The sequence below is a fragment of the Daucus carota genome, chromosome 9, assembly GCF_001625215.2.
Source record: "Daucus carota subsp. sativus chromosome 9, DH1 v3.0, whole genome shotgun sequence".
NCBI lineage: Eukaryota > Viridiplantae > Streptophyta > Magnoliopsida > Apiales > Apiaceae > Daucus > Daucus carota.
In genome coordinates, this window is record NC_030389.2 from 34,170,929 (window position 1) to 34,193,256 (window position 22,328).

A 22,328-nucleotide genomic window follows, 5' to 3' on the forward strand; every position below is an offset into this window, starting at 1 on the left:
TAGATAAATTATTTTTTTCTTTCGGTCAGGATTACAAATAATTTACATATTGTTTGGTAGTCGTATCTAACGGCCATGCTATATTTACTCTTCTAAGACCTTTTGTCACATTTCCTTGCTAAACGTCTTTCATTTTTCTTCAAAGTTTCACCATATCGGTTGCAATTTTGGCAAATGTTGTATGCTCAACCATCCCTATAGAGAAGATACAATTATTATGAAAAACTTTACAACAGTTATACTCAGAACCCTAATGATAAATTATGAGTTATGGAATATAATCAATTATAGCAATGATAATTAGCCAGAGCTAAGTGATGATTATGGGGAAGGTTTAATGTATTATATTAACTATACTGTATAAGTTTCAGATAATATATCAGAATTTTCAAGGGCCCCTATCGTAATCAGAAATTATTTCATTCTCCTGCTTTTCTCAGCTCATGGATTGATGGACCTGAACTTTGCTCTATGGTGTCTAATCAATTTTCAGAATAATCTTCATTGCAACTACGTTTCTATATATATTAATACATATTGAGACATAATTACGACACCAATGGGCCATATAACTTTGGTACCTCGGGCCTAGTTCGATTGGTCGACATAATTTTAAATGAACGGTGAATGAAATTCGATTAAGAAGAAAAAGTTGCGTACACCAACCGAAGGTAATGGTTGAACATATACTGCATTGCAAAATCTATTAATTCAATAATTATATATTTATTCATATGATATATCTATATAAGCGGATATATTTCCTATAAAACTATATGATACATTGACTGGATGGAAAAGGTAAAGTTAGTTTAAGATCTATACAGTAAATTTGTGATCCAAAAAGACTAGCTTGAGGAAGTTCTCAAGCTAGGTCCTGCATATATCCACAGGTAAGTATACTATTATATAATATAAATAACCTTGAGAACAAGAGTCACTTGGAAGTTCGTATCCAGTCACTCACCACTTCCTATCGGGAAGAAAATTCACCAAGCGAAATCATGCATGATTTTTGAAATCAACAGCTGCTTGGCAGATCCCGAGGATAAGTCCTGCCTGCATTTTGCAGGTCCAATACAATCCCAGTGCTGATTGGATATCTTACATTGTGGAGCAATAAGATTTTGATCTTCAGATTCCTCTGGAGCAACTAAAATTCTTACAGCTCATTTAATCATTGTGCAGTTTCCTGTTCTGGCATCGTTTGACATACCAAGTTGCATGTTTTTGAAGTCCCATGCCAACCATTACTTTAAGGCTTGTAAGCATCACAAAAGTCATGGCTGATAATATGCAAATCCAGAAGAGTCTCCACAACAAAGGGCTATGAGGAAGATGAGCTGCATATATTGGACTCAATACTCTGATTACCTGAAAATAAGAAGCAACGTATTAACATTTAGGAGTCAATGGTAACCAGTGAATAAATCAGCATACATTTTTGAATTTGCAATTTTAGTTGGGGTATACGGAAACTTTAATATAATGAAGACTATTCTAAGCATCTTTTCTTTGTTTGCCAAATAGGATATTTTTAATAAATACCTACTGTTAAGAGCTACCACAAATGGCTTCTGTATGCTATCAGATCCCCAATACCATATAATGTCCATATTACCACATGTAATTCTTCAGTAGATTTTCTAGAGATGAGTGTAGGAGTGTTCGAAATAATTTATGCTAACAGTATATTCATTTGAACGTATATATATAATACTACTATATAGTCTATCCATTCATTTAGTCTCCCATAATGATCTACAGTTCATAAGGGTATTGTTATAGTGCATATAATCTTTAATTTATTTGTTTTTTTTCACATTTATATTTTGATGTACAATATCTCGGTATTCATACTGTTCTTTTTCAATTTTTTATACAGCCCTTTATTCTGCATCAAACATCATTAATGTTTTCCTGATGTTGCATTATATCATTCATACTGTATATCAACAAAGGCGATACTCATCTACAAAGATTAACAACTGTTTTTGGTTATGTGAATATCACAGATTTTAATCCCTCATCAAGGGAGGAACGTGTAGTCCAAACCCAAATCAAAACCATTTTGAAAACTCTGACATCGTGTTCAACTAAATTTGAGATTTTGGTTTGGTTCCAATTGGCTTTATGGTTTTGTTCCCATTTTGCCACCTCTAATTTCAATGTAATGTATAGCGCAGGTTTCTACTTATAGCACACAGCTATGTCAACTGACAAACTGTCGATTCCAGTTTCAATGTATGTATAGTGTAGGTTTCGACTTATAGCATGCAGCTGTGTCAACTGATAAACTGTCGATTCCAGAGTGAAATGAAAAGCTATACATTACATTGAAATTACTAGGCCGTAAAAAACTCATAATAAAAATAGGGGTAGGCTTTGTATTGACAAATTTACCCTAAAAATTTGTACTGAAGTTTTAACTAACATCAGGTAAGTTTCCCGAGACCACCCTCACGCCCATTATCCTCTAATATATATACATATGACATGTAATAAATTTTGTAATATTATGAACTCTTATAAAGAGTAAAAGAAATTATCAAAAATATTACTTTTCTGTTTTTTTTGGGATTTTACTATTTTGTTTTGGAGGTTGATTTGGGTTCAATCCGGTTGTATTTGGTTGCAAAATCGTATTTTTTACGAAAAAGTTTTTCCAACTTCTTTTCTTTAAAAGTTGTATATTTGTCAAAAAACCCCCAAATAAATTGCTATAATCATATAACTTTATTGAATCTATACATAAGATATTAAATATAAAAGTTAAATTTGAATGAATGAAATAAATATATTTTTGAAATAAAAAACTATTAAAATTACATGATAATGACATCATTATATCATTTCATGTTATAAAAAAGTTTTAAAAAAATAAATACTATCTTAAATTGATTTTAAAGAATTAAAAAAAATATTATTTCAGAATATAACTTTGCATCTGAAGATCTATTGGTGAGAATGTCATTCTTAACACTTTTATTACACTCAAAAACTCAATCATGAATTTTCCTAATTTCCTTCTCTTGGTCTTTTATGACATCAATAATAATCCCCGAGTTTTTAAAGGACTATAATTGATAATGTAATATTGCATTCATATTAAATCAAATTAGTACGTAAAGACAAATAAAATTTGATAACCAAATTATAGTATTAATAGTTAATTATTAATAATAAATAGAATATTTGGAGTACTAGTAGTTGTAAGAGTTCTTAAAAAAACTGTAGTAGAAGATGTAATACACCAAGTACTTGTATAAATATGAGCTTCTTAAAGTAGTAGAAGATAACAAGTGTACTAATATAAAAATAAATATATTGTGATAACAAAATTTTGGTACTGTGCACGTTCCACTGAAAGTAAGTTTCGCTTATTAATAAAGAGTATAGATAGCAGAGTGTTTGTAAAACTCACAATATATATTATGTAAAGCTTACCACACAAGCAGGAGCTAAAGGAACAAATGTAAGGTTTCTCTTCCCATTCTCCATTTGCAAATTCAGTCTCTGTAAAAAAGCTTTATGATCAATAAGAGAAGACGTCCCGTGAAGATACAGACACACACAGAGACAGATACATACATATATATATATATATATGTGTGTATGTATGTATGTATGTATGTATGTATGTATGTATATATGCGCAAACTTGGCTATGCATATAACTATGCACATGTTAATCATCTCCACCAAGTAAGAAGTGATACTTTCAGTACTCTGAAAATAATCTATAGAAATAAAGCACTTGAGAAGCATTAATTATCAAAGGATTCATTAAGATCTTTCTCTATTTGCCGTACAAGGAATTTAGCTTTCTCTGTAATGCAAGGTCTCTTGAACTAGATAATATGACAGTAACCCTCCTAATTAGTTATGATGTCGATGTTGTAGATTAACTCAAATCGTGCATATTACAATATATGAAACAGAAGATGGAAAAGTGGACAGAGTTGGACCCTTATGGTATAATTTAAGCAGTACTATGGCTCCAACAGGGCAGAAAGCCAACATAAGATCTAAATCCTTGAGTTTGTAGCAAAGGAAATATAATTAACAAGCGCAAGTTTAGGTACTTCCATGGAAGTTTTTGTCATCAAGGTCATGAATTTGTATAATGGTTACTTAAATATAGTATTTCTACAATATAGACTTATATTCTCTTTAAATAGAGTATTTCACACATGCCATACTATAAACATATATGAAGTAAGATATATATTGCAGAAGGGCATTTATCCTTATAGACGAGAAAAAGGTTACTGCAATTCATAATTAAAGGGAGACAACAAAACCACAATCCAGGCAAAAAATCAAATATATTACAAGATCACGATACATATATGTGTGTATGGTATTACCTGTCTACAAAGGTCTTCGAGGAACTCAGAGAATACGATGGGCTTTATGTCATTAAATTTCGCAATGAAAGAATGTTTGATTATATCAATCATAACTTCACATATAAAAACCATAGAAGCATTCTGAAAAATTTAGGCAGAAAATAGTCAGAGAATGATAAACATTCATTTCAATTTCGAATTTCCCATTACATAATTTAATAGGTTTAATTGGAAAATGTACTCTGAGCCAGTGACATATTAAACTCACACAAAGAAAATTCTCGAACCAAGGAGACTCTGCTTCCAGAATGTTCTGAGCTAAGATGAACAATATAAAGGCCGATATGTGGAACCTCTCCACTGAATCTGGTCACCGAAATATAAACAAGAGAAATAAGACCAAATGAGACCATGATTCAATAAATATCTAAAAAAAGTTACAAAACTGTATGCATTTCCAAGAAAACATTGACATTTTATTAATTTTGGCGCAGAAGTAGACATCAATACAATTCTGTTAATGTAGTAATTATAATGTTCTTTGCTAGCAATGCTTGAAATTGTATGCCAATATACAAGATATGCGCATCTTTTTAAACAAAAATATTGCAGCAAAATCAATCTCTATTTACAACCCTGTCCTCACCCTGAGGAACGAGCACATACAAAAAATATACTGATGATAGTTATGCTAAACTACAAAGATATGTCAATTACTAAATGGCAGAACAGTACTATGAAATATATAAAAATTTAAGGGGCAACAAATCCGAAGAAGGCACATACCATAGTATACCATACTTTGTACGTTATCCTTACTAAAACGCTTGAAAACATTGCTTTTAATCTCGGCAAAATTGTTGGATACCAGCAAAGCTGGCAACGCATTATTGTGAGCGACTATACAGGTTGACAGAGTAATGGCCTGAGCTAATAAGATGAATGAATGAATGAGTAAAAGAAGTTAAGGAATCCTACTTCATATGGTGTAAATAGCAAGTTAAGCACTTTAATAAAACACTTAATGTCAGAGCAAAAGGATATTTGATGAAGTCACTGTTAAAGCTTCATCAGATATAAATCTCCATAACCAATATGTCCTGGATTCTGGGGAACAATTTGCCAATCCATCTGCGGAATTGAATAAGGTCTGCAGAACATCCCCACCAAAACTTTGGCATAATTTGTCAAATATCTGTTGGGGAATATATCAGTGAATAGGAATTGCAATGACACGTAATAACCAACATAATAGGTGAGATATTATAAGCATAAAAATGGGGCATCAGCAATTTACTAGCATACTAGTTCTTGTTAAGATATCAGTATCTCTGTTAAAAATGATTCCAGCAATAGTTGCTAATATAACTGTTTCTACAAGTGATTATCCATAATGTATACAACAAGTCAGAAAGGGATAGTCCATTTGAGTATAAATACTCACTGGAAGAATGTCCAGCCAAATATATATAATAAACTTGAACTTTTCATCAATTACAAACTAATTTCCCTCACCTCTAGGACATTGTACACCACATAAAGTTTGATTGTCCCTTGACCACGAATCATGTGATATATCAGGCTAATATCTGAAAATGAAAAAAATAACAAAATAGCAAAATTTAGTATACAGCCAACCAAGACGAAAAAAGAACCTTGTTTGTTACCTCCACCTAGATATAATATAGCAAATGCAAAAGGAAAAAAGGGTAAAAAGCCAAACTTCCTTACAAAACCTGTTTGTTGTAAGAGAATGACACCACAAACCAGCGCAAGAAAACAACCAAAATCCGACAGCTCTGCTGCTGAAAGCCTCCTGAACTGCCTGCATAACAATTGCTAGGGACTTAAATATATTAACTAATGCTTAATGCCACCTAATGTTTCCTGGCCCACATATGCAAACAACAGGAATAGATGGTAAAAGTGAGGGTGAGAGAGAGAGGCAACGAAACAAGAGAAAAAAAAATCCCTTGTAAAAAAAGGGTAAGTTAAGAGTCATTGATCATTAATCTTCACAGACCAAACATACTTATGCTTAAGTTTTAAAAAAATTACTTGAGAGAGAACTAACCTTGCTTGTAGATGCTTCCAAGTTGTGACGAGAAGTCTTGTTGGCATGATAGTTACCAGTGATAGAAACGAATCCAAGCAAACAAAAAAGCCAACATTTATGAGCTGCAAAAGAAAAGTGATCTTCAAATCTAACTCGAAAACTAATACACTGATAACTAGCTATAGTTAATATACTATGTTACAAGTATATAATAACTATGATAGACTCGCTATATGATATGATGATAAAATGAAAAGAATGACCAGTATCTGGGGGAATATTGAAAGAGAGCTCCAACCACATGACTCCAAAGTAGAGCTAGTACATTAAGAGGGAGAAACATACAAATTGCACCAGTTGGCACTGATAACAAATAAGATGTGAATATAGAAGGTTGAAAAAGCAGATACAGTATATGTATTTATAATTTAACTAACTAAAAAACAATTATTACTATTGCGAGTCGCGACAGCTAGATAATAAAGCCATTAATTTACATATATGTAGATGCATTTGTAAAGTGCATTAACAACTGTAAATGAGCCACGCATCAACAAACTACAAAAAAGAATGAATTTATGATAAAGATAAGTACCAGTTCACAACGCCATGGCAAGCGGAATATAGTATCATATACTCTTTCTCGATCTTTCTCATTGGCAGTAATTGTTGTATTCCGCAGCGAATTACCATCGTACATTTCTTCAATAAAATATTTTAATGGAGATTTCTCTAATGGTAAATTGTCTGACACAAAAAATCAAATTCAAAAGTCAGCAAAGGAAATAAGTATGTATGTTGATTCATCAGAAGAAAACACTGAAAGGCCAAAGCGCAAATTTGCATAGATTTAGACTTCGTTTTCTTTCCATTACTTGTCCAACTGTAGCAAGTTAACAAAGTTCTAGAGATCTCCTAGGATACATAGTAAGTTCTACACAATAGTTATCAAAGTGCTTGAAGATAGAGAAATTGTCAAAACCAGGGAGTAGTATAAGACTTATATCTCTTTCCCCTTTAGTACAACATTATGCATTGATATTTTTTAAAAGAAACAAAAGGCTATTTTTTTGTTACTAGCATGTTATATTCAATAAGCAGAATTTTTTTTTACTTAATTTACTAGCTACTTTGTATAAAGTCTTCGATTATGGATTGCTTTTCAGAAGAACCACCACAATTAGGACTTGAAATCGCAACACCCACAATCCCATGCAGACACCATGAAGCCAAACCATAACATACCACATAGTTTTCTAGTCCAACAAATGACAAGTATGATGGTACTGCTACGGTACCTCATAAATTAAGCTTTAAGCTTATGTAGCTTTGTTATGGTTTCAAATTGCTGAACTAGACAAGTATAATCCATGTCTGCTACATATTGCAATATAGTTTGTCTACGGTAAAATGTTATGACTTAACATCACGTAAAGTCGGGACTATTAGTCCACTAAAATAACATAATATTCATATACGATATATACAAAACAATTATGACTCATTCACATTAAAACAGTTCCAAATTCACACAATTAAAAAATCGCAATGCATGATAAAAGATAATATAATAAGCAATCAAAATTACGGTCATCGACATTAAAACCTACTACCAATTAATTCTCACTTAATTTAGATTTAGATAGATCCAAAGTCATCCAAAAATAAAAGAAAACAAAGCATTAACAAAACTTAAATAGATAACTCACAGTTAGGATCTTCGGCCATAAGTTTCTTCCAATCCAACCATGTCTCACTCTCCAATTTCCTCATAACATTTCCGTTAACCTCCCTGACATTACTATCCCCAAACCTCTCAGTTGCTTTAACATCTTCCACAACCACCTTTTCCTCATCACTGCCATTCACACTACCTCGTTGCCTCAATTCTCCACCTTTTACATCCTCACACACAATCCTCTCCTCCTCCTTACCTCCATTCACATTCCGCTGCCTCAATTCTCCGCCTTTCAAGCTCACATACTCCGAACTATTCACACCGCCATTCACCACATCATCACGATTCACATTCCGCTGCCTCAATTCTCCGTCTTTCAAACTCACATGCTCAAGTTCACCGCCATTCACCACATTACCGCCATGATTCACATTCCGCTGCCTCAATTCTCCGTCTTTCGAACTCACACACTCCAATTCACCGTCATTTGCCACATTATCACCTCCACAACTCACATTCCTATGCCTCAAATCTCCATCCTTCGAACTTACACACTCCAATTCACCGCCATTCGCTATATCATCACCAGAATTCACATTCCTCTGCCTCAATCCACCTCCTTTCAAGCTTTTCAACCCCAAAAACTCCGAGCTACCCGCCCGATCACCGCCATTCGACTCCGAAACACCATCAAACACAACAGTCTGAGTGACACAACTACTACTACAACTCTTGCTACCAAAATCAACCGTCTCCTCCGCAATCACGCAATCAAGCAACGACTTTTTGCCCTTACCGCCGCGATTGCGCCGTTTTTTTCGCCGCTTCGCCGATTTCAACACCTCCGCATCATCGCCTTGCAGCGGATCGGAGGTAGATCTGTAGAAATTGTTGTTCTCGGGAGCGATGTGATCGTCGTTGTCGTCTAGTCCGGTGGAGAGGAGTTCGAATGAAAGATTACGACGTCGTAATCGCGACGCCATTGAAGGTGAAAAACGAGCTAGCTAAGCAAGCTAGGGTTTGATGATTAGTGAAAGTAAATGTTACGGGAAGGGTGACTTAAGAGGCCCCTGTAGTTTTGCTTTGCGTGTTTGCTCCGGTGGTGACCTGGATTTTTCTTTTTTTTACTATTTCTATGAATTTCTACATAAACTTCATCAGTACTCATAGTGTATGTGATTTTGCACCTCTATTCGTATATCAGTAAACTAGCTTATAACCCGTGCAATGCACGGGCGGTTAACATATTTGTTATTTTATTTTATATATCTTAAATTTATCTAATTTTATTGTAAAAATAAAATTATTATAGAATAATGTGGTTAAATAAATATTTTATTTAGCAGTTGGATAAATTCTTCATAGTTAAGTCCGTCAAATGGCTAATTAAATATTAGGTCGAACATATATATTTTAATGAGAATGTTAAATTTTTTTTTTTTTGCATGTTATAATTTAAGAAGGCCTATAAACTCATATATAAACTAACCAATCAACCTTTTTAATATTTCGTTATTAATAATTCATAATATGGTATAAAACATATTATAGTTTAAAGAGACGCATGAAACCAAATACCGACCGTCCGACCCATCATACTAATTTGAATTTAATGTTTTGGTTTAATAAATGATAAAAAAAATATAGTATAACATGTTATAAATTCAAGAGCTCCGTGGGTCGAATACCAACCCATTCACCAACTTTACTAACTGACCGACCAAGTGAACTTTTTATTTCGGCTTTATTAATATTGTAATAATATATAGTATATGATAGATTTGTAATATTTTTTTTAATGTGAGATCATTAGAGTATTTAAAAATAATGTTATTAATGTATTTTTGGTTTAATAATATCACATGTTATTTATTAATAATTATATTTTTAATATATATGACGTCCGTGTTAATTGTAAAAACTTGATTTTTTAGTTAGAAAATCTAAAAATGATAACCCGTTTTAATTAAAAAGACAATTACTATGTTGCTCGATATTATTTTAGAAGATCGAGTTCTTTTAGCTAATAAATATATAAAGATAATTTATTTTAGTTAAAAAGAATAATTGGTTTTATATATAGATAGGCCCGTACTTCGGTGCAAGTACCGACCGCCCGACAATATAATAATACTCTCTCTATTTTTTATTATTTGACGTTTAGACTTTTGGCTCACATCTTTACGTATAAATATGTCGCCCATGTTCGTATTAATTGTAAAAGATTAATTTTTTAGTTAGAAAATTTATGAAAAGATAATATATTTTAGTTAAAAAAAGTAATTACCATGTTTCTTAATGTTATTTTAGAAGATTAAGTTTTTTAGTCAAAAATATAAAAAAGGTAATATATTTCAACTAAAAGGATTAATTGGTTATATCGATAGGCCCGTACTTTAGCCCAAATTAAAAAAGATAATTGGTTATATAGATAGGTCCAGAATAATTGGTTATATAGATAGGCCCGTATTTTGGCCCAAGTACTGACCTACCAAACTTTTATTGTTTCGATTTTAAAAGAATTGTTAATTGGTTATATAGATAGGCCCGTAATTTGACCCAAATTAAAAAGAATAATTAGTTATATAGATAGGCCCGTATTTTGACCCAAGTACCGACGATTTTAAAAGAATTATTAATTGATTATATAGATAGGCCCGTAATTTGGTCCAAATTAAAAAGAATAATTAGTTATATAGATAGGCCCGTATTTTGGCCCAAGTACCGACCGACCAAACTTTTAATCTTTCGGCTTTAATAGTATAGTATAAATATGAAATTAAACCAATAAGAATAACAGGTTTTTTTTCTTTTTTTATACTAATATGGGTTATATAACCTTACAAATGAGCGTCTCTTCTCAGATATTCTCGATATAAGTTAGAATCGAATCATGACCAGGACAACAGAGGATAAGCCTCTAGGGCTGTAATTCGAGCTGAGCCTAATTCGAGCCAAGTTTAATCGAGTCGAGCCTAAATCTTTGCCCGAACACGACTCGGTTAATTTTACGAGTCGAGTCGAGCCGGCTCATTTAGCTAAGCGAGCCGGTTTTCACGGATCGAGCGAGCCAACTCGTACAATTTTACACTTAATCGAGCCCAAACCTCTACCCGAACTCGGCTCGTTTAATTTCATGAGTCGAGTTGAGCCGGCTCGTTTAATTAAACGAGCCGAAACCTTTACCCGAACCCGGCTTGTTTAACGAGTCGAGCGAGCCGAACACACTTAAACGAGTTCGAGCCGGGCGAGCTCGCGAGCCGCCCGACTCGAATTACAGCTCTATAAGCCTTTATCACTAGGCTATCCAATCTATAAATTAAATTTTAAATTGAATGATGAGATACAAAATCTGTAAATCTAGATTAGTACTCTCTCCATCTCATATTATGTGTCTTGTTTTGACTATTAAAAAGTCAATTTGACTAAATTTTGATCACGATTCCACATACTATCTAACTTAAAAAGATTAAAAAAATTATTTTATTAAAAAGTATATCTAATCCCCTTTCATATCCATTTTTTAGAATTTTAAAATGATTAATAATTTTTTTAATTAATGGTCAAAATTTGGTCAAATTAACCCTCTAATAATCAAAACAAGACACATAATATGAGATGGAGAGAGTATTAGACAATTTTCGAACACTTACGTCATTAGTGTATTGGATAAATATTGAGATACTAAGTTCTACAACAATAGTAGTTGGCTAATAAAATATAACGTCACTAAAACATTCGGTCAAGTTTCATGTAGATTACCAAATACGAAATCAAGAATATCTTTTCAAATTATATATTTCAGTCGGATAATTGAACTTTAACTTTCATGACCGTAAATCCTCTTTCACGAAGAATGTTAAAATTGGTTGGTTCCACACACGAATTCATGTATTAAAATGATCTAGTTCGACCTGTTATAATACTTAAAATAATAGATGAAGTATAAATAACTCAATCTATCTCATATTCATATCATCAATTACACTCTTTTACATTATCATTATCGAAAAGAGGGAGCTAGGGTTCTTCAACATCAACGCTAGACTACATTAATTAAGTAAATCGTTAATCGTCATGTAATGTGTTCTCTTTCATTCTTTTATATTTGTTTTTGTTAGAAAATTAAGATTTATATGACTGTGAATGATTTATGCTTTAAGTGCATGATCAACTATTTAGTGTTCAAATTTTGGGCATTATTAAACAATTGTGTATTATGTAATTTTTTACAACAATAAGCGATATGCATTGTTTGCTTATTATGGGGTCTATTTGTTCATGTGATAGTATTTAGTCGCACTTCAATTTGCACAAGACATATAAAAATGTTGATTTAGAAAATATGACTACATAAGAATTAAAGTTAAGTCTTGGTGAGGTCGTTGATAAATTAAAGTTAAATTTTGTAACAGCTATCATCCCAAAAAAAAACTGTTACCGAGATCGCTAGTTCCTTCTTCTGTAATTCTTGACAAGGGATGGAAGATTGCACATATATTTTACGTCACTGAAAGGATATTTTAAAATTTAAGTTGTATTAATTCTAGATTTGAAAAGTAATAATGATGATCGTATGTGATTCTAACTGAGCAGCTCGGACTTTGCAAAAAAAAAAACATAAGGAAAAAAGAAGTAAAGATTAAAAATGTGTAAGTAAGAAGATGAAACGAGGATTTTCACAGGATATACATGAGTTTTAATTATAATTATCAATCGTAAAAATAAATATATGATATGTTTATGTCATGTCATACATGTTCTTCTTTTGACAAACATGTCAAACAAATTATAACATTATCAACACTACATATTAGATAATCCATTTTATTCCAAACAATGCCATCATGTAAGACTTGCTCATAGATAGAATTTGGTTCTTCAATATTACAATTTTTCTTATATTTTAACATTAGTCTCCTAATATTAGTTATGTTTGGGATTGAATATTTGTTCTCCAATTATATATTTTGTGTCTATATTTTTATCAAATTTTTGATAATTCTCTATATGATTTGTTTCAAATCTCAATGTACAGATTTTAGGAAATTTGGTATTACTTTTAATAATAAATTTATTATTTATAAAATTTTACTTGTAGATCCTATCGTTGATAATGTATTTGAAAATATGGTTTTTATGTGTTTCACGATTTTGACAATTTTGAATAATATTACTCCCTTCGTTCCTAAATCATAGTCGTTTTGACTTTGCGCACATAATAATTTGAGGTGTACGAAAAATATACTTCTACGTATTATTTTTCAAATTTTCTTTTTCTGAATAAAAGTTTAACATCTATATTTTTATTCAAAAAAAGAAAATTTTAAAAATATCGTGTAGAAATACGTTTTTATTGCTCCTCAAAATACGTGCAAAAAGTCAAAACAAAAATAAAAAGGAACGGAGGGAGTAATAAATTAAAATTTTTAAGATTGAAACATGATTTTAAAGTTTATGTAAATACTATTTTATATTATTTTTCTAATGCTAAAAATGTTCATGTTATTAACTCGCCTCATTTATTAGTTACTTGAAAAAATTACATTTGATATCCTGTAGTTTTTTTTTTTTTTTGAAAAGGAAAATAAATTTTCATTGATACTAAGTATCGAAGATATAATGTCCGACGGAACAGAGTTTCTTTCATCCACAAAAGTATACCATCTAACCGAAAAGTAAGCTAGTACAACTACAGGATAATTTGATATCATGTAGTTGTACTAACTAATTTTGTCACATAATTTTGATTTTTAAATAATACCATCCTATTTCGAATTCAAACATAAAACATCCCTTCTTCATTAAACTGGAAACAAATTGAATAGTAGATGAAGACTCTTCAACCCCTCTTTATCTTTGTTATCCTTTTTCTTATGACAACTATTTTGCAACAAATTATTTTAATTGCTTATCAATAATAGTTTTTAACCCGTGCGAAGCACGGGCAGGTATATAGTTCGTAATTTATTATTTATAATTTAAATTTTAACATCATTTTGTTAGTATTTTAATATTAATGAATTGAATTTTAATTAAATTATATTATTCAATTGACTATATTTTCTCCTGATTACTTGAAAATGAACAAACCCAAATATATATATATATATATATATATATATATATATATATATATATATACACACATTTGATCAAATACAAACCAATCTTAAAATAAAAACTAAAAACCACTATTAAAACTCTTCTAATCTATTATATATATAATACTACAACATGAGTTTTGGTGAGCCAATTTAATCATTAATATCCTCATTAATATCTACACTAATAATTATTTCATTTAATTTATTACACATTATTAATTACTAATAATTAAATATCTAATATCTGTCATTGATTATATCTAATTATTATGTCTTAATTAATACACCCATGTTTATTTTCAACTGCTTGACACGCATTTCAATATTCTTGTAAAATATAATTTCATAACTTATTTTTTAGGATTTTTTTCCTAAATAAAATCACACAACTACATCTTGCATGAGAATTAAAGGCCATGCCAAGTTCACGTCCGCGTCCCTCAGTTTGTACTATCCAGGGGACGGACGGAGTATCTCGCAAATACTAATAATCTCTCTGTTTGTTTTTTTTTTGACTTTTGGCACACTTCTTTAGATGATTGACCGGGTAGTAGAAATTATTATTCTTATGAGTTTTGGTGAGCCAATTTAATCATTAATATCCTCATTAATATCTACACTAATAATTATTTCATTTAATTTATTACACATTATTAATTACTAATAACTAAATATCTAATATCTATCATTGATTATATCTAATTATTATGTCTTAATTAATACACCCATGTTTATTTTCAACTGCTTGACACGCATTTCAATACTCTTGTAAAATATAGTTTCATAACTTATTTTTTAGGATTTTTTTCCTAAATAAAATCACACAACTACATCTTGCATGAGAATTAAAGGCCATGCCAAGTTCACGTCCGCGTCCCTCAGTTTGTACTATCCAGGGGGACGGACGGAGTATCTCGCAAATACTAATAATCTCTCTGTTTTTTTTTTTTTTTACTTTCTGCACACTTCTTTAGATGATTGACCGGGTAGTAAAAATTATTATTCTTAAGTTATTTTTTTGTGAACAAAAGTTTTAGTTATATATTTTTATTCAAAGAAAGAAAACTTTAAAAAAATATTTCTAACTACTGGGTCAAAGCACTTAAAAGTATACCCAAAGTCAAAGCGTCAAATAAAAAAAGTAGAGGGAGTAATTTATTTATCATACATATTTAATATATGTTATTAATTATATCCCAAATTTTAATTCAGAAAAAGAAAATTTATAAATTTTTTTTACACAACTACATTTTGCAGGAGCATTAAAGTCCGTGCCGCGTCCCTCAATATATATACCGTCAGGGGGACGGAGGGAGTATGTAGCAAATACTAATGATCCCTCTGGTTTTTCTATTTGACGTGTTGATTTTAGGCACACTTCTTTAGATGAGTTGACCGGGTAGCAAAAGTTATTATTTTTAATTTATTTTTTTGGTGAATAAAAGTTTTAGTTATATATTTTTATTTAGAGAAAGAAAATTTAAAAAATAATATTTCTAACTATCTGGTCAAAGAACTTAAAAGTGTGTGCTCAAAGTCAAAGCGTCGAATAAAAAAAAACAGAGGGAGTAATTTATTTATTATTAGATCATCTCATAAATCATTATACATTATTAACTACTAATAACAACATATTTAATATATGTTATTAATTATTACAAATACTAACAATAGTAATTCAGTTAACATTAGATCAATTCATCAATTATTATACATTGGTAATTACTAATAAATACATGAATAATATTTATTAATAATAATATCTAATACATTATTGTAAAATAATACTTTTGAATGAATGTGTCCTTAAAATATTTGTAAAATACTCATAAATATCATTCATTTCATCAATCATTATACATTATTAATTACGAATAACTACATATTCAAAATAAAAATATTCTTTGCGAGGAATTCACCAAGTTAGTGCATTCAAAGCAAAGAGTGAACCAATATACGGTTAGGCAACTCAAGTTATAGGTTATGATTAGTAAAGAATTGATTTTAGACAACTCGAGTTATATGTTATGATTAGTTAGAATTTATCTAATTCATCAAACTAATGCACTCAGAACAAAGAGTGAACCACTATACGGTAGTTACAGACAACTCGAGTTATATGTTATGATTTATAAAGAATTGATCTAATGAGTTAAACAACTCGAGTTATATTTTATGATTAGTAAAGAATTTATCTAATGTAGTTATCGTATTTCTGAATAAATTAAGTTACTGTGTCTTGTCAAAAAGACTATGCACACATAATATTACAATAATGACTAATTGTTTTATGAATTTCCATATGCATGAATGTTAAGGGTTTCATGCATGAATGTTAAAAGTTCTGATCATGCTAATTTGATTTAGTTAAGATTAAGGCAACATGAATTATATGTTATGAGTAGTAAAGAATTGATCTAATGTAGTTAGGCAACTCAAGTGATATGTTATGATTACTAAAGAATTTATCTAATTCATTAAGTTAATGCACTGAAACCAAAGAATGAACAAAGAATTGATATGATGTAGTTAAGCAACTGTAATTATATGTTATGATTAGTAAAGAATTTATATAAAGTAGTTATCATATATCTTAATAGATTAAACAACTTATTTTGTCAAAAAGACTATGCACACATAATTACAATAATGAGTAGCTGTTCCATAAATTTTCATATGCATGTATTACAATAATGAGTAGCTGTTCCATGAATTTTTATATGCATGAATGTGTAGTTGGAGTTTAATTGTCAATAAGTTTATTTCATAGTATAGTATATTGTGACAACCGGGTCAAATCCCGAATCTTTTTCGAAAATCAGGTCAAGTCCCGAAATCCGAATCCAAATCCAAAAATAAGCCGAAATAAACTGGCCCAATTGCAACAACTTGGGTAATTTACAAGCCCACCACAGACCCCCAGAAGATCATGATTTGTTGGTGCAATTAGTAGTAATACTTATGCTTATAAACTGAACAAATATTCCCACTCTTCTCGATGTGGGACTGGAGTGTTACATATATAATATCATCAGTTCTCCGCTTATTTTCTTTTTGGAGGCATCATCCAGGCAAATGGTTTGTGGTGATCCTTTTTAATCCACTTTGATAGATGTTTTTTTGCCTGTTTCATCATTACATTTTCAAAACATACAAAAACACCGCATAAACTTAAATATAGAAATGTTTAGAGCATGCCCGTGCCTCGCACGGGCTATAAAGCTAGTTACTAAAAGCACTCAACTAAAACACACCCACACACACTTGCCATTAATAAAACGCAGCACAACAACTGCCCCATCCATCCAGATCTTCCACGACCAACTCTCACAGTACCCCACCCACCCCTCCCTCCCTCCACCCGTGACCCAGCTTCCCTGCCCACAACCTCCCGTCCAATCTCCCGCCACCGCTGGTATAATATATTCTTGACAATGTCGTCAAGAAATAAAGGAGGAAGATGAGCTTACTCTACATATACACACAGTATATATAGGTTTAGCCGTATGTATTTATGTGTGTTTATTGATTCCGGATTTATTTGTTCTAGTGATTTCATTTGGTACTCAATATGCAAATATATCGAAAAGAGCGCTTCTGAGTGATGGTTGTGGGTCGGTGGTGGTGGTTAGGCGGTGAAATTGGTGGCAGAAGTGACGATCTCTCTCTCAATCTCGTGAACGACTAGGCTCTGTTATGGATTATAATGTTGTTAAAATTTTGATATTCTTGGTGATATATTTACAGAAATCGATGATTTTTGCTGTACAAATTAGTGATTTTTGCTTCTGAAATTAGTGATTTTCGCTTCATAAATTAGTGATATGCACTTCAGAAATTATTGATATGCGCTTCACAGATTAGTGATTCATTCAAAACACATAGTAATTACTCATAACTCCATGGAAAAACTTTTAATTAGCAGATTTTGAGATCGAAGAAGACGATTACGAAAGAGAGAGATGGTTTGGCTGCGTGTGTTAATTATTTTGTATGGACTCTGCGTGTATATCTAAGCAGCGTGTATATCTGAGCAGAGTGTTTATAAAGTGGACATGTCGAAACTATTGGGTTGGGCTGACATTTGATTGGGTTGGGCTGTGGTTTTTAGTTTGTAGAATTAGAGGGTTTGTAGTAGAATAAGACCACACACACATATATATATATATATATATATATATATATATATATATATATATATAATGAGTGAGGTTCCAGAGAAAATCTCACTATCAAGAAAATCGAGAAAACTCATTAGATGCCGTTGATTAATCAAATAGGATATATTTATTACCTTTTATAAGTTCAATCAAAATATATGCAAATTTAATGTCGAACAGGGTCAATTTCGGAAAGAATCTTCTTGAAGATATTTACGTATCTTTTATTTTTGGTATTTCCCACTTTTCTATTTACCAATCAAATAACCTTTTCTTATATCAAAGCCAAGGATTTTATGATGGATTCGTGAAGATAATTTATCGAATCTATAAATATTTCTAAAAGAATTTTTATGAAATATTTAAAAGAATCTCCACTACATTTCACAAGTCAATTTCTTAACAAAATATTTTACAATATCTCGAAGTATGAATATAAACACTTGAAGGAATTCAATTACAATTAAACTTCCTACAGTTAAATGTAAAAATATTTTATCGGATTCCGTTGAAAGATCTCCTACCTACGACAAAAAAATCTTGTCTAAAGATTTTTTAATATACTATCTTAAATAATACATATCAAAAGATTCTCTAAAATATTTTTTTATGATTAATAATAAATATTTGTGTCATGTGAGATTCTTTTAAAATTTGAGATTTTTCTTGTATAAATTTTTTACCTTATGATATTCTTTTGATTGTTCTAATATTTTTAATAATTTCATTGAGTGATATTCTTTTAACCGAATTTCATTGAGTGATTTCCTACATGCAAAAAATATAATTCATATCAATGAGCATTTAGACCTTATTAAGTTTAAAAATTTTAAATATTTATTTTGAGAAAATCAATTAGTAGAACAATACGAGTGAAATTTTTTAATTTTTATATATAATTTTATTAAAAGAATCTGCATAAAAATATGCATCAAATCACATAATGAAATCTGGTTCGTATGAATATAAACACTTGAAGGAATCCAATTACACTTAAACTGAAATACCTCTCCTATAATTAAATGAGAAAATATTTTTTCGGATTCCGTTAAGAGATCTCCTACCTACAACAAAAAAAAATTTCTCTTAAGATTCTTTAAAATACTATCTTAAATAATAAATATCGAAAGATTTTCAAAGATATTTTTTATCATTAATAATATATATTTGTGCAATGTAAGATTCTTTTAAAATTTGAGATTTTTCTTGTATAAATTATTTACCTTATGATTTTTTTTGACTGTTCTAATATTTTTAATAATTGCATTGTGTGATATTATTTTGACCGAATTCCATTGAGTGATTTCCTACATATGAAAAATATAATTCATATCAATAAGTATTAAGACCTTATTTAGTTTAAAATTTTTAAATATTTATCTTCAGAGTAACACTTAATAGAACAATACGAGTGAAAGACTTTAATTTTTGTATATAATTTTCATCAAAAGAATCTGCATAAAAATATGCATTAAAACACATAATGAAATCTGGTTAAATCTTATTAGTATGAATATAAACACTTGAAGGAATCCAATTATATTTAAACTGAAATACCTCTCCTATAGTTAAAAGAGAAAATATTTTTTCAGATTCCGTTGAGAGATTCTCCTACCTACGACAAAAAAAATCTTATCTAAAAATTCTTTAAAATACTATCTTAAATAATAAACATCAAAAGATTTTCTAAGATATTTTTTTATGGTTAATAAGAAATATTTGTACCATGTAAGAATTTTTTAAAATTTGAGATTTTTCTTGTATAAATTATTTACCTTATAATATTCTTTTGATTGTTCTAATATTTTTAATAATTTCTTAGAGTCAGGCAAAAAAAAATAAAAATTCTTAGAGTGATATTCTTTGACCGAATTCCATTAAGTGATTTCCTACATGTGAAAAATATAATTCATATCGATGAGTATTAAGACCTTGTTAAGCTTAAAATTTTTAAATATATATTTTCCAAGAAAAACATTTGATACAACAATACGAGTGAAAGATTTTAATTTTTATATATAATTTTCATCAAAAGAATCTGCATAAAAATATGCATCAAAACATTTAATGAAATCTTGTTAAATCTTATTCTTATCTATATACTTTTTAGAGCATGAGTCATTTTTTAAGGCTGATATGGTAATTTCACATGCTCTTGGATCAACCCATTAAGCTCTGGATCGACCCAGCATCTTCCTCATTCAAATTAACACTATGAAAAGATATTTCGGATCTTTATGTGACCCGACCCGGATAATACTGGATATGCACCATGTTCTTACCATATCAGTAGCGCAGCATTGAATGCAATCCCTTCGATCAAGCCACTCATTACGAGCTCATTCAAATCATATTAAAATCAGAATTTAAAAATAGCATTAATCACACATCCTTGAATCGTGCCACTAATCACGACGTCAGTTAGATTTAAGCTTTGCTACTTATTTGCATACGATATTCTTATTAGATCAAAGCAAATAAGTTGGATTTCACATTCGAAATCATTCTTTCTTCCACGCCTGTAATCGCGACGAGTATGTTTTTTTGCTTGGCTTCCGAACTGATTTGTGTTCTCGGACGGATTTTGGTGCAGTACTACTGATCTTGGCTTTCTTTACACATTAATTTCTCTATCCACGGATTTTGCTTTGCGCTTATTTTCTATATTGTATAATCAAATTGTACTTATCTTGCACAAATCACGTTGATCCGTGTATGCATCAGGTAGTATCCGTCTTAATTTACAATATTTGCTACATTGTGTATATTTGTTCATTCTATTAATTTTGAACGGGTTCTGAAGTTTGTTGTTTGAACGCTGCAGGTACCATAATCAGTACATAATTTTGTATTTAACGTGTTTGTTAGGTCCAATCAGACGTAGAAGGGGGGGGTTGAATACGTCGTACCAATTTCTTCGATTTAATTTAATTGCGGATAATCTGTTTCAGTCCATGTTAAATCAATCGTAAATAAATAACTCCAGCAAGTCGGGGAATATTCTTGTATTAGAAATAATCCTCGGGTGCTACAGATTCCAACACAAGTGTCGGCTGCAGAGACTACAATCACTCTATTACAAACTCTCGATAAATATGATCTTCTAATTTAACTCTCGAGAATGTGTATAGTGTGTGCACTTACAAAGTGTGTAGTTAGTTTCAAATGAAACTATCAACCTCTATTTATAGGCTTTCCAACAACTAACCATGGTTAACGAGTTCGTCCTGGACGACTTGAGTTCGTCCTGGACGGATTCGATTAATCAAAATAATTCTAACTCAAATGTATGCATGAAGGAAGCGCAGGTTCTATATACATATATATATATATATAACAAAGTTGCGCTTTGAACATATATATATATGTATATAGAAAGTCAAACCATGCGACAGTCAATTCTTGCGCCTCACAATGTCTTCATAGCAGCCACTGTAGTTATAGTACTTGGAGAAAATCCAAGTAACCAAGGTTGCGCCTGGGAGAGTATATGTGTGGCGCCAACTTTGACTTCGAGTCAAAAGTTGCGCCTCACAGGGCATCAGTATGTTACTTAGAGTATAAATCCAAGTAAGTGAATTGTCGCAACTGTTGACCAGTCAAAGGTTGCGCCTTTGACTTTGGTCAAAGGTTGCGCCTTTGAAGTTCCACTGTATCCACTGTGTAGTAATTTTACTTAGAAAACTTCTTGACACAAATACCTTCAGCCTTTGACTTAGTCAAATATGGCGCCCAATACTCCTTGTGTTCCCCTGTGTAAGTGTTGAGCACTTAGACAAAATTGCATTATTATATATATATATTATTAATTGTTTATTAATTACCTGAATTAATTAAATTCAGGTAATTCACAATTAACATATATATATATATAATAGTGAGTTCCTTGGCAGCATATTCTGGAGAGCTCGATTGACTTGATCAATTAATTCGTTGATCGAATCCACTGAATGCTTTCGTACGTCCTGACGTCCT

General features: G+C 30.8%; 1 protein-coding gene across 1 annotated transcript; it reads right to left on the bottom strand.

Moving 5' to 3' along the window:
* Positions 1 to 685: 685 nt before the first annotated feature.
* LOC108202685 (protein POLLEN DEFECTIVE IN GUIDANCE 1-like) lies at positions 686 to 9,252 on the bottom strand. Its single transcript, XM_017371201.2, has 11 exons — positions 8,118 to 9,252; positions 7,004 to 7,155; positions 6,427 to 6,530; positions 6,089 to 6,177; positions 5,868 to 5,941; positions 5,397 to 5,547; positions 5,139 to 5,306; positions 4,621 to 4,718; positions 4,371 to 4,493; positions 3,448 to 3,516; positions 686 to 1,374 (listed from the first exon to the last, which is right to left on the bottom strand). The coding sequence occupies exons 1-11, from the start codon at positions 9,067 to 9,069 to the stop codon at positions 1,174 to 1,176; spliced, it is 2,181 nt and encodes a 726-aa protein (XP_017226690.1). The 5' UTR covers positions 9,070 to 9,252; the 3' UTR covers positions 686 to 1,173.
* Between the last annotated feature and the right edge of the window lie 13,076 nt (positions 9,253 to 22,328).

Coding starts and splice junctions, on each gene's coding strand:
- LOC108202685 (XM_017371201.2), bottom strand. CDS start 9,069: ATGGCGTCGCGATTACGACGTCGTAATCTTTCATTCGAACTCCTCTCC. Junction 7,156..8,117: donor TATGGCCGAAGATCCTAACT/GTGAGTTATCTA, acceptor TTTTTGTGTCAG/ACAATTTACCATTAGAGAAA. Junction 4,494..4,620: donor GGTTCGAGAATTTTCTTTGT/GTGAGTTTAATA, acceptor TAAATTTTTCAG/AATGCTTCTATGGTTTTTAT.